Source organism: Lemur catta, chromosome 6, assembly GCF_020740605.2.
Source record: "Lemur catta isolate mLemCat1 chromosome 6, mLemCat1.pri, whole genome shotgun sequence".
Lineage (NCBI taxonomy): Eukaryota > Metazoa > Chordata > Mammalia > Primates > Lemuridae > Lemur > Lemur catta.
In genome coordinates, this window is record NC_059133.1 from 37,730,906 (window position 1) to 37,742,845 (window position 11,940).

An 11,940-nucleotide genomic window follows, 5' to 3' on the forward strand; every position below is an offset into this window, starting at 1 on the left:
GTGTCCAGGCAGACCAATTTGTTGAGAAGGGTGATGAGAAAATTTTGCCTCGTATCATAATGAGATGGCCCAGGATTTAAACTTCCACCTTGCCCATCACATCAGGCCACGTTGTTCAAACTGATTCCTACACGCTCGGCAGACAATTCACATTGCTTGGTAGCAGAGTCTGCATGGCCTGACAGACCTGCCAGAGAGGGAACAGTGACTGTTGGCTGGACTGCTGGGCCTTGGGATTAGAGAAGCACAGAAACTAAATCGGAGCCATCTGGATGAACGTTTGTTGTGGTTACAGCCAGGCTCCGTGCATGCTGTCGTGCTAGTCACAGACACAACTATTTATGTTATAATTGTGCATAACTCTAGCAGACAAATGTAAAACTTGTTCTTTGGGGGCAACACACTTTCTTCTTCCCTAGAAAGTATGTCATAGCTTGTGTATGTTAAATGTTAAGAATTTAGTGTTGTTACAGTGAATTAAACGTGCAATAAAAACTTCCACCCAAGAGTAAGATCTTCAGCTGAGTTTTTTTTAAAAAGTTCATTAAAGACTGGGGTTGTTGGGGAGGGGGGCAAGTTTGCCTTTCCACTCCCCACACTTCTTTCTTAACTCCTGTGGATTCTAGTGGCATAGTTGGTTTTGTGCCTGGTGACCTGTACTGTTCTATTGAATGCAGGTCCTTTGTCTTGGAAAAAAAAAATTTTTGTGCATGACAAGCCAGAGTTTCCTAATCAAAGAGCTGTAATTTGGGGGAAGAGATGAGGTTATTTTGGAGGAACTCAGGCCTTTAAAGATGTGGTTAGAGCAGTTCCTAAAGAAACAAAATCTGCAGCTGTCCCTGGGTTTAAACAGCCCTCTAGGGAGCTGTAAGACCAGCACAGGGACATTCTAACAAATGCTTTATTTCTTCAGAATGCCTGTCTGGGGAGGTGGAAACAAGTGTGGGGCCTGCGGGAGGACCGTGTACCACGCGGAGGAGGTGCAGTGCGACGGCCGGAGCTTCCACCGCTGCTGCTTTCTGTGCAGTAAGTAGCTCCCTGTGCTCGGCCTTTGAGTGTAAAAAGCGTCAGTACACTATTTTTACCTAATTAAGGAAAAATGGAGGTTTTGCTAGCAAAGATTACTATGGAAGCACGAGTGGATTTCCCTGTCTGTCCTCTGTCGCTGTGAGCACGGAGCCTCGCAGGCAAGGCCAGCAGGGGTGGCCCAGGACACGCGGCCTCCCTGCGCGTCCCCACAGCGCGTGGCTTCTGTTTCACCTTTTGGCTTTTCCTTGGGGCCGCGTCCGTCTCCCCGGCCTCCCTGAGAACGCAGTGTCGTTTACGCAGTGTCGTTTACGTAGTGGAGCACACTTGCTGGCGCGCTGTAAGTCTTGGTGCCAGTTTTTGAATAAATGAATCGTTCCTCTTCCACCCCAGCTTTCTCTTTCAGGCTGGGTTCCTTCTCTTTGAAACCTTCTTGCTTATTTCTTGCCACACTGATAACTAAAATTCAGGTACTTAGGAGCTCAAATTCTGTTTTCTCTGGTAGTGAAATGTTCAGGGTTATTCCTGGTTATTGATATTCTAAATTTGAGGGAAAGAAGCAGAGGATATGAAAGTCCCATAGAGGCAAATTAGGAGTTGTTTATAGATGGAAAATGACCAGTGTCTGGTGTAGACAGGAAGTAGGACATAAAACAACACATGCCTGTGTGCTCCAAAGACAGTAAATACCTGATAATGAGAGAAACAGAACAAGAGAGAAGCCCCAACACCCACAAATTCCCTCTAATGACAACTTTGTCTTTAGTTTTGAAACAGTATAGTAGCAGCTTAAGAAAGCTCTTCATGAGTCATCTGATTCAAATGACAGAATTTTCTTTATTGAAGGATTTGTTACATTGGAGGAACCCATCCCTACATGCAGATATTTGCCTTATCTGTAGTACTGTACAGTGAAAACTGCTGTAAGAAACCATATATTAAAAATAAATTTGGTTACTGTAAGAAAAAAATCTTCAGAAAAATCCCCCAAATTTGAATCATTCTCTTCCCTCGAGGAGCCAGCATTCAAGGTGTCTGGACCTCTTTAATAGTGTAACTGCTTCACAGACAAGTAGAAACAGATAACAGAAAGTTGTAGTTACAAAAAATATTATAGAAATACTAGATATGAATGTTTGCTATGTATTCCTCATAATAGCTACTATTCCTTAAAAGATCTGGTTTAACCATTACTTTCAGAAGTTACTTTTTTTTTCCTAAAGGAGTCTATTTTTCAACAGGCAGGTTTGTAACCAAGAAAGGATGGAAACAGAGAAAATGCAAGACTTTAGGAATTGCTCTCAGTTTTATCTATCTAGGTTGAGCCATGATGTCTACACCATAATAAAGTCAGTGTTTTACTAAATGTCAAGGTCTTTAATGGTCATTTTTACTAACCCTTCCTAATATTTGTCTCTGCTGACTAAAGCTTTTAAGGAAATAATGCAGAGTAGATTGCAGACCTGTGAGAATTTTACTGCAGAGAATACGGATGAGGACTGGGAAGAGAGGAGTAGTTATATAGTATCATTTTCATGTATGTAAACTTGCTTTGGTTAATACAGGTTTTTTTCAAAACAGTTCTTACATTAATATTTGTTTATATTTATTCTGTCTGTTAAGGGTATTTGTCCCTCAGCAGTGTATGTTTTTAGGTTAACTATAGCTTTAGTCAAATCTTTCAGCACTTGAGCCTCCACAGATAGGTTCCAGAGTAGGTGTCATTTTATTCTACCACAGACGACTTTAAGATAGTAGAACCTTCCCAATTTAACTTTATTTTAAAACGAGCCAGCTTGTCATCTTCCCCCCAACACCTTCTGTCTTTCCGTTTGTCCTTCTCTCCCTCCTTTTGTTTCTCCCTCTCTCTTTTAAATAAATAAAGATCCCCTTTTCAACTATTCTAATCTTTGCTTTCTGGCTGCAGAATGTGCTACCAATGAGTTCCCTCATAATTTACTTCTTTTCCTAGAGCTTAATTGAAGTTTTAGAACGTGAAATAATGTCTGGATAAAACGTGATGATGTTTGGCAGTTTTATGAAGTGGGATATGTGGAAATGTCTTGTGGCAAGAAATCCATCAAGAAAGAATGTATTCTCCTTTGGGACAGAAGGGAAAACAAACGCAGACTTTAAACCACTTGACAATTTTCAGACATACTTATCACTGCTAGAGAAACTGGTGGGGAGTTGAGAGAAGAATATTTTTCCCATTCTAGATGAGTGATGAAAACTAGAATTCTGGATTTAAAGCTGTTTTTATCCCAGAGGATGCTTTTTGGGGATGAAGCGCTCCACAGGCAACTCCCCCAAGGCACTGAGCTACGCTTTTGTTCTTTGTGACGTTGTGATTTAACAAGATCTGGTTATGGAGAGGCTGAAAGATTAAGAGTGAGGGTTGCCAGCAAGTCCTTGTTAGTTTATTCCTTTTGTTCCTGTAATTATAGCCATCTCTGAGACAGAGGCAGATCATATTAAAAGTTTGAGGCTTCTGGATATTAAGATTCAGAAACAACTTATCATATCCATGGAGAAAGGCCAATAATCCTCAACTGTAGCTGACCAGTCCAGATGCTGGCTGTCTCATGGCTTTTGGGAAACCACGGGATAAACTAGGAATGTGAGAGTGCCTCAGCTGTTACCATGTGTAGACCATGTGTCTGTGCCACCAATTTTAAGGAAAAAGGCATCTTTGGAACATGTTTAAAGTCTAACTTTTCCTCCTCCTCCCGCCCCAGTGGTTTGCAGGAAGAATTTAGATAGCACAACGGTGGCAATTCACGATGAAGAGATCTACTGCAAATCCTGCTATGGAAAGAAGTATGGGCCGAAAGGCTATGGTTATGGCCAGGGCGCTGGCACGCTCAACATGGACCGTGGTGAAAGGCTGGGCATCAAGCCAGAGAGGTGAGAGAGGAGATTGTTTGGTACCTTTAAGAATGAGTTACAACAATTAATGTTGCAGGGCGAACAGGAACCTGGGAGTTTCCAGATTTTTAGTTTAAACTAAGCAAATACAAAGTGACTAATTTTCCAATGTAAACTAGTGACTATTCTTTAAGTTCAAAATATTGACAGTTTTGTACCTAACAAAATTATTATTTTTAGTTCTGGTTTTATAGCATTCCAAGGCATATCTAGGAGTCATGTTCTTAAAAAGCAGTTTATTTAAATTTACTTCCATTTCACAGCACTTCAGAGACCAGATGTCATGAAATTAAATGATAGAGAAATCTGTCATTTAGTAGTGACAGTGTAGTATCTGAATTATGAGAGGCATTTCTCATGTACAGTTAAACAGTCAATGAAAATTCCTGTTACTCTTTCCATGTAAGAATTTTCCTCATCAAAAAATTACTTTTCGGCCGGGTGTGGTGGCTCACGCCTGTAATCCTAGCACTCTGGGAGGCCGAGGCGGGTGGATTGCTCAAGGTCAGGAGTTCGAGACCAGCCTGAGCAAGAGCGAGACCCCGTCTCTACTAAAAATAGAAAGAAATTATATAGACAGCTAAAAATATATATAGAAAAAATTAGCCGGGCATAGTGGCGCATGCCTGTAGTCCCAGCTACTCGGGAGGCTGAGGCAGTAGGATCACCTTAAGCCGAGGAGTCTGAGGTTGCTGTGAGCTAGGCTGACGCCACGGCACCTGGGCAACAAAGCGAGACTCTGTCTCAAAAAAAAAAAAAAAAAAAAAATTACTTTTCTCTAACTTAAAATTCTTACTTAGGCTGGGTGTGGTGGTTCACTCCTGTAATCCCCGCAGTTTGGGAGGCGGAGGCAGAGGATTGCTTCAGGCCAGGAGTTAGAGACCAGTCTGGGCAATGTAGCAAGACCTTGTCTCTAAAAATTGAAATTATTTTCTGTTTTTGATTCTTTGAGAAACTAGTGTTAAACTTTAAAGGCTCTGGTATCAAAGTCAATGTGTCAAGGTGCTGTTAATGTTCACTTAGTATTTCATACTCAGGCTGACTAACTTCATTTGGAATTTCCTCTTAAGTCCTATTTTTAACCTGTTAATTTCCCTATTTGAACTTCATATTTTTCATATCCATTTTATATTGAAGAGGTCAAAATTGGTATAATACTCCAATAAAACAGCCTTTCCTTGGACAAGACCATTAATTGTGCCAGACTTTATAGAATGTTAACATATGTTAACTCTTGTAATCCTCACAAAAAATCCTGCAAAGTTAGGATTTTCTGTCTTACTCAAGAACAAATTGAGACAGTAACAAGTAATTTGCCTAAAGTCACACTGTTAGTTAATTGTAGAGCTTGGAACTTAACCTACTCTAACTCCAAAGTTTATGATCTGAAACATGGTGCTTGACTGGGCTGAAATAATAATATGTATTGAGTGCCTATTGTCTGCTGAACATTTATCTTCATTCTGTATAATCCTCACAGTAACTCTGAGGTGTAGATATTTTGTCCCCATTTAATAGATGAGGACACAAAGGGTCAGGTATACAGTTAATAACTGTAGTCACCCTGCCATGCAATAGATCTTATTAACTTATTTTTCCTATCTAAATGTAATTATATATCCTTTGACCCCTCTCCCCTAACAACCTCAGCCTCTGGTAACCACCATTCTATTCTCCACTTCTATTAATACGAGATCAACTTTTCTAGATTGCACATATGAGAGAGATCATATAGTATTTGTCTTTCTGTGCCTGGCTTATTTCACTTAACACAATGTCTTCCAGGTTCATCTGTGTTGTCAAAAGTGACAGGATTTCATTCTCTCTTTATGGCTGAATAGTATTCCATTTTGTATATATAGCACATTTTCTTTATCTATTTATCTGTTGATGGACCCTTAGGTTGATTCCATACCTTGGCTATTGTCAATAGTGCTGCAGGGAACACCGGAGTGCAGATCTCTTTGATATAATGATTTTATTTCCTCTGAGTGTATACCCAGTAGTAGGATTGCTGGATCATATGGTAGCTCTATTTTTAACTTTTGAAGGAACCTCCATACTGTTTTCTGTAGTGGCTGTGCTAATTTACATCACCACTAAGTGTGCAAGGGTTCCTTTTTCTCCACATCCTCACCAATAGTTGTTGCCTTTTGTCTTTTTGATAGTAGCCATTCTAACAGGAGTGAGGTAATATTTCATTGTGGTTTTGAATTGCATTTCCCTGATTAGTGATGTTGAGTGTGTTTTCATATACCTGTTGCTTATCGTATGTCTTTTGAGAAGTGTCTGTTTAGGCCTTTTGCCTATTTTTAATTGGTGTATTTGCTTTCTTACTATTGAGTTGAATTCCTTATATATTTTGGTTATTAACCCCTTATCAGATGAATAATTTATAAATATTTTCTCCCATTCTGTAGGTAGTCTCTTTACTTTTGTTTCCTTTAATGTGCAGAAACTTTTTAGTTTGCTGTAATCTTATTTGTCTGTCTTCGCTTTTATTACCTGTGCTTTTGAGGTCCTATCCAAAAAAAATCATTGCCCAGACCAAGAAGCCTTTCTTAATGACTGAACGCCTGTGGCCTGGACTGCCCTTGTGGCATGTGTAATGGTAATAAACGTCTTCACGAGGATCTCCCAGAGAGGCAGCATTGTGCTCAAGAACCTTTCACTGAAGCCAACCTGCATTTTTCAGTTCAGGCTCGCCATTCACTAAAGCTCTAGTCCTTCAGTAAGTTATTGAAGATCGAGCTCCCATTTTGTCATCTGTAATATGACGTAACAATTATCCTATGAAGTTGTTAGAAGGCAGATGGGAGGTAATAATCCATGTGAAGTTCTTATTAATGTGATGATTGGCAGATTTGGAAAATTTCCTCAGGAATCTCATCTCCAGCACTTGCAGTTATCATTGATATGCTCTTAATCATTTTTAAAACTACAGTGTATCAGCAGGTTGTGAAGATTCTTTGAAAATACATCTACATTAAGGAAAATTGGAGAAAACTATACTGTGAATTAGTACTTTGAATTGGTATTTGTTGCTCAGAATAAAATTTCCAGTGGCCACATCAAATGTGATTAAAAAAATGCTGTATATTAAACAGCTTAGGTGGAAGTGCAGAAAACTGTTAAATAACAACAAAAAGCAGATATAATGGAGATGAAGATATTGAAGGTACATGTCAAATGTTTGAAAAAATTGTTTTATGAAAAGGCAGTATTTCTAAATTAACATTTTATTTGATTTTAAATATGCATATAACTAGGAAAATTTTACTGGGGGGAGTGGTTGGGTGGCAGGAGGTGTGAAGTGGGAAAGTGACAAGACCAGATTTTTCAGACAGTTGAGACCTCAAAAATGGTGATTTCATGGAGAAATAAGGTAGTTACTTTTATCTAGATTTGCCAAGGGTCTGTGATAGAAAAGTGGCAGAGGAAAGTAGCTTGCTTAGTCCTTGTACCTTCTCTCTATTTATTCTCTCAGGAGCACCTCCAGTCTCAAGGTTTGTCTGCTTGTGATTCTCAGATTTGAACCCGAGACTCTCATATCCAGCTGCCTACTGGATATCTCCACTGGGAAAGGCTAATGAGCTTCCTAGACTTGTACATCCGAACCTGAGCTGCTGATACACCCCCCCACCCGCCGCCAGACTGCTCTACCCAGTCATGCCCCTCTCAGCAAATGGCAGCTCCAATCTCAGTTACTCAGAATAAAATTTTTGATCATTCTTTCCCACATCTTACAGCCAATGAAGTCTAAAAGGATTGGATTCATCAGGTCTTACAGCTACATTTCAAAACCTATCTAGAATCCAGATTAGTCCAAGTGAATACAATTTTTCATTTGGTTTATGGCAACAGACTTCTAACTGATCTCTGAGGCTTGTGCTTCTCTCTTTGGCCTCCCCCTTCAGTCTTCCCTCAATGGAGCAACAGAATGATCTTGGTAATACCTACATCAATTCATAGCACTTCACTCCTCAAAACCTTTGAATGGCTTCCCCTTTTCCTCATAGTAAAAGCCAAAGTCTTTGCAAAGGTCTTCAAAGCCCCAGATAATCTAACCCCCTGCACCTTGTTACTAGTTGGCCTTATTGCCCACTGCTCTCTCCCTCCCTCCCTCCACTGCAGCCAGACTCACCTTCTTGCTGATCTCAGAATTGCAAAACATTGTTTTTCCAATAGGAAAAACTGACACTTACTTGCCACTTGCTGAGTGCTGTTGATAAGCTCAATTAATTTATAAGATCTAAAAGGGCTTTTACGTCTTCTCATAAGCCCAGTGGGTGTTCTGAAATAGCAGGTACACCTACTTTACTAAATGGAAAAAATTCCTGAGAGCAGGGAGTATGGTTTACCCAGTGACCCAGTGTAAACAGTGACAAAAATACCACTCTATCCAGAGAAAAAGTAAACAGATCACATAGTAATAGGCAAATTTTCTAAAATATTTTCCCATGAAGAAAGTAATTTATTCACATTTTTCTCTCTTTAAGATATATTAGGAAATTAAGTAATCTGTAAAACATGCTGAACTTTCTTATAGACTATGTCAGGCAACTGACCTATTTGCAGAATTTCTTAACTGCTTAACATTGATTTTTCAGTCTCCTGTGAAGTAAAAAAGCTAGATGTGATTAATAATATGAATCTGGAATAAAAACATGTGCTCTGGTAGGTTTTTATAAAGCTAACAATTGCTTATTGGAGAGGCTAGCACTGGGGATGAAAATTCTATGTAGACTTAGAGAAACAGATAGTTAAGTTTGGGGCCTTTCTTTTTGTAGTAATAATGAACCCATAAATTGATTAAAGTAATAACTGTGGCTGACACCTGAGATTAGTTTCTTCTTTATTCTTTCCTCTATACTGGCCTGCAGAGGGCTCTGGCCTGAGACAGTACAGTAGCCAAGTCCCAGAGTGCTATTGTTCCTTGCATGTGGACTTGTGAGCACCCTGTAGAATATCTTGCCTATTTTTTTTTTCTCTTTCCACAAGTGTTCAACCTCACAGGCCTACAACAAATCCAAACACTTCTAAATTTGCCCAGAAATACGGAGGTGCTGAGAAGTGTTCCAGATGTGGGGACTCCGTATATGCTGCTGAGAAGATAATTGGAGCTGGAAAGGTAAAGTGTTATTTTGACTTAGTAACAGTGAATGACTCCTCTCTCATCTTTTTCCCTCTAACCCTGCCACATCACTCACTCAGGTATGCTATGTGTTATAAATGCCTTGTCTCAAACTTTTAAATGAATTTCCATCAGAATCATTAATTTTTTGAAGCAATGTCCTTATTTGACAAATTACTTTTATGTATAAAAAGAAACTTGTTTTCATTGGGAGTGCTCCTAAACATTAACTTTAAAAGGCCAGACTATTAAAAACCTAGAATTTAACCCCAAAGGCAATCACAGCAACAACAAAAATAAATAAATGGGACCTGATTAAATTAAAAAGCTTCTGCACAGCCAAGGAAACAGTCACGAGAGTAAATAGACAACCTACAGAATGGGAAAAAATTTTTGCATGTTACACATCCGATAAAGGACTGATAACTAGAATCTATTTAGAACTCAGGAAAATCAGCAAGAAAAAATCAAACAACCCTATCAAAAAGTGGGCAAAGGACATGAATAGAAATTTTTCAAAAGAAGATAGAAGAATGGCCAACAAACATATGAAAAAATGCTCAACATCTCTGATCATCAGGGAAATGCAAATCAAAACCACAATGAGATATCACTTAACTCCAGTGAGAATGGCCTTTATCAAAAAGTCCCAAAACGATAAATGTTGGTGTGGATGCAGAGAGGCAGGAACACTCATACACTGCTGGTGGGACTGCAAACTAGTGCAACCTCTGTGGAAAGCAATATGGAGATACCTTAAACAGATACAAATAGACCAACCATTTGATCCAGCAATCCCATTATTGGGCATCTACCCAAAAGAACAAAAGACATTCTATAAAGACACCTGCACCCGAATGTTTATAGCAGCACAATTCACAATTGCAAAGATGTAGAAACAACCAAAATGCCCATCAATACATGAGTGGATTAGTAAAATGTAGTATATGTATACCATGGAGTATTACTCAGCTATAAGAAATAACAGTGACATAGAATCTCTTATGTTCTCTTGGATAGAGCTGGAACCCATTCTACTAAGTGAAGTATCCCAAGAATGGAAAAATAAGCACCACATGTACTCACCAGCAAATTGGTTTCCCTGATCATCACCTAAGTGCACATTTGGGAACAACACCAACTGGCTGTCAGGCAGATGTGGGGGGAGAAGGGATGGGTGTATACCTACACAATGAGTGCGCTGCGCACAGTCAGGGGAATGGACACGCTTGAAGCGCTGACGGGGTGGGGTGGGGAATGGGCAATATACATAACCTAAATTTTTGTACCTCTGTAATATGCTGAAATAAAAAAAAAAAACCCTGGAATTTGCCACTTATTCAGTGTAGTGAAAAAAGCAGTAAACAGAGTCAAGATACCTGATGCTAAGTTAGGTGCATGGATTTGGAGAAGTTACCACTTAACCTCTTTGAGCTGCAGTATTCTCAGCCGGAAAGCAGGCAGTCTTTAAAGGAGCAGACTGGGCTTGTGGCAATAGCCCTTTTGTAGGTGACCAAGAACGTAGATAGTGAGGAGGGCTAGTTTCTTCAAGTTGGAGTTGAACCACAGAAGTCAGAAGCTTGCTCTGGGCTGCTCTTCCTGAGCCACTGTTTGCCACACATCTAAATTATACTTCAGGAAACAGGCTTCTCCACTGTGCTAACACATTTGTCTCTTCTAGCCCTGGCACAAAAACTGTTTTCGATGTGCCAAGTGTGGGAAGAGTCTTGAATCAACAACTCTGACTGAAAAAGAAGGTGAAATCTATTGTAAAGGTAAAATTAGTTTCATTTATTGCTATCTATATGAATATCCTACACTGGTTATTGTTTAATGAAATGTCACCAGCATAAAAAAACAAAAAAATACTCTGAAAATAGGGACAAGGAGGTGTCACTGGCTATTGGAAAATAAAGATCCAGAGATGCTTACAGATGACAGAGAACCACAGATAATCTTAACTTCCTAATCAGTTAAAACTCCCCCACAAATAAGCAAAAACACCATATAGTTATCTTTCAACTTCATGTTTTAAGCAAAGCATATGACTGTATGAAAGTAATGGACAAATACGTAACTGATCTGACTGGAACTAGAATGCTGGCACTTGCCTTCATGGCTTGAAGATACTTGCTACATGGCACATTCTACATCTTAAATGATTTAAATTCTTTGACATTGCCAGTAGTTTGTTGAGTGGGTCTTAAGCAATGACAGCAAAGCTTAACGGACTTGCACTAACTCTCCCTTTTCTTTTGTAGGATGCTACGCAAAGAACTTTGGGCCAAAGGGATTTGGCTATGGCCAAGGAGCAGGAGCTCTTGTTCATGCCCAGTAAAGGTGTAAACCCAGAACTAAGCATCACACACTGAGAATCTCTTCATAATCTAGGCACAGATAATCTTCTAACACTAAACTACTGTGAAATTCTACCAGCATTAAGTACTGTATATTACCCTCTACTTGGATAGGCTGCTTAACTTGTAGGAAAAGAGCACATTTGTATCCCTTTGCTTTATTCACCAGCATTTTCAAGAACCATTTCTTTTACATTTTAAATAAAACTTCAGCTTGATGTGTGTGTTGTCTTTTAATTAACCTTTCGGAGGAGCCTGTGTCTTCAGTTAGTAGAAAATCATTTAGGCCTCCACTTTGTTAAAGAGAATCAACCCCCTCAACCCAGTGACTCACTAGGTTAATGTCTGCATAACAGGTGTTGAAAAGGATGTCTCTCTTAAGCTGGCAAGTACGCCTCAAGAGAGAGGGAGGGTTAGTAGGTAACAGGCATCCCCATTTCTGCTCAGAGCTGGTGTTCAGCAGTACAGGATCTCTTTCCTTCCTGCCCCACTGCA

At 39.5% G+C, this 11,940-nt stretch overlaps 1 protein-coding gene across 4 annotated transcripts in view; it reads left to right on the forward strand.

Annotated features, from left to right (window-relative positions):
• CSRP2 (cysteine and glycine rich protein 2) overlaps window positions 1-11,663 on the forward strand; it is a 53,953-nt gene extending 42,290 nt beyond the window's left edge. For all 4 annotated transcript variants that reach the window (XM_045553324.1, XM_045553326.1, XM_045553323.1 and 1 more), the window contains 5 exons: window positions 914-1,026; window positions 3,765-3,933; window positions 8,956-9,085; window positions 10,770-10,863; window positions 11,350-11,663. In XM_045553324.1, coding sequence (XP_045409280.1) covers window positions 914-1,026; window positions 3,765-3,933; window positions 8,956-9,085; window positions 10,770-10,863; window positions 11,350-11,426 — 583 coding nt within the window. In that variant the 3' untranslated portion in view covers window positions 11,427-11,663. The remainder of the gene's footprint in view (window positions 1-913; window positions 1,027-3,764; window positions 3,934-8,955; window positions 9,086-10,769; window positions 10,864-11,349) is intronic.
• The last annotated feature ends 277 nt before the right edge of the window (window positions 11,664-11,940 follow it).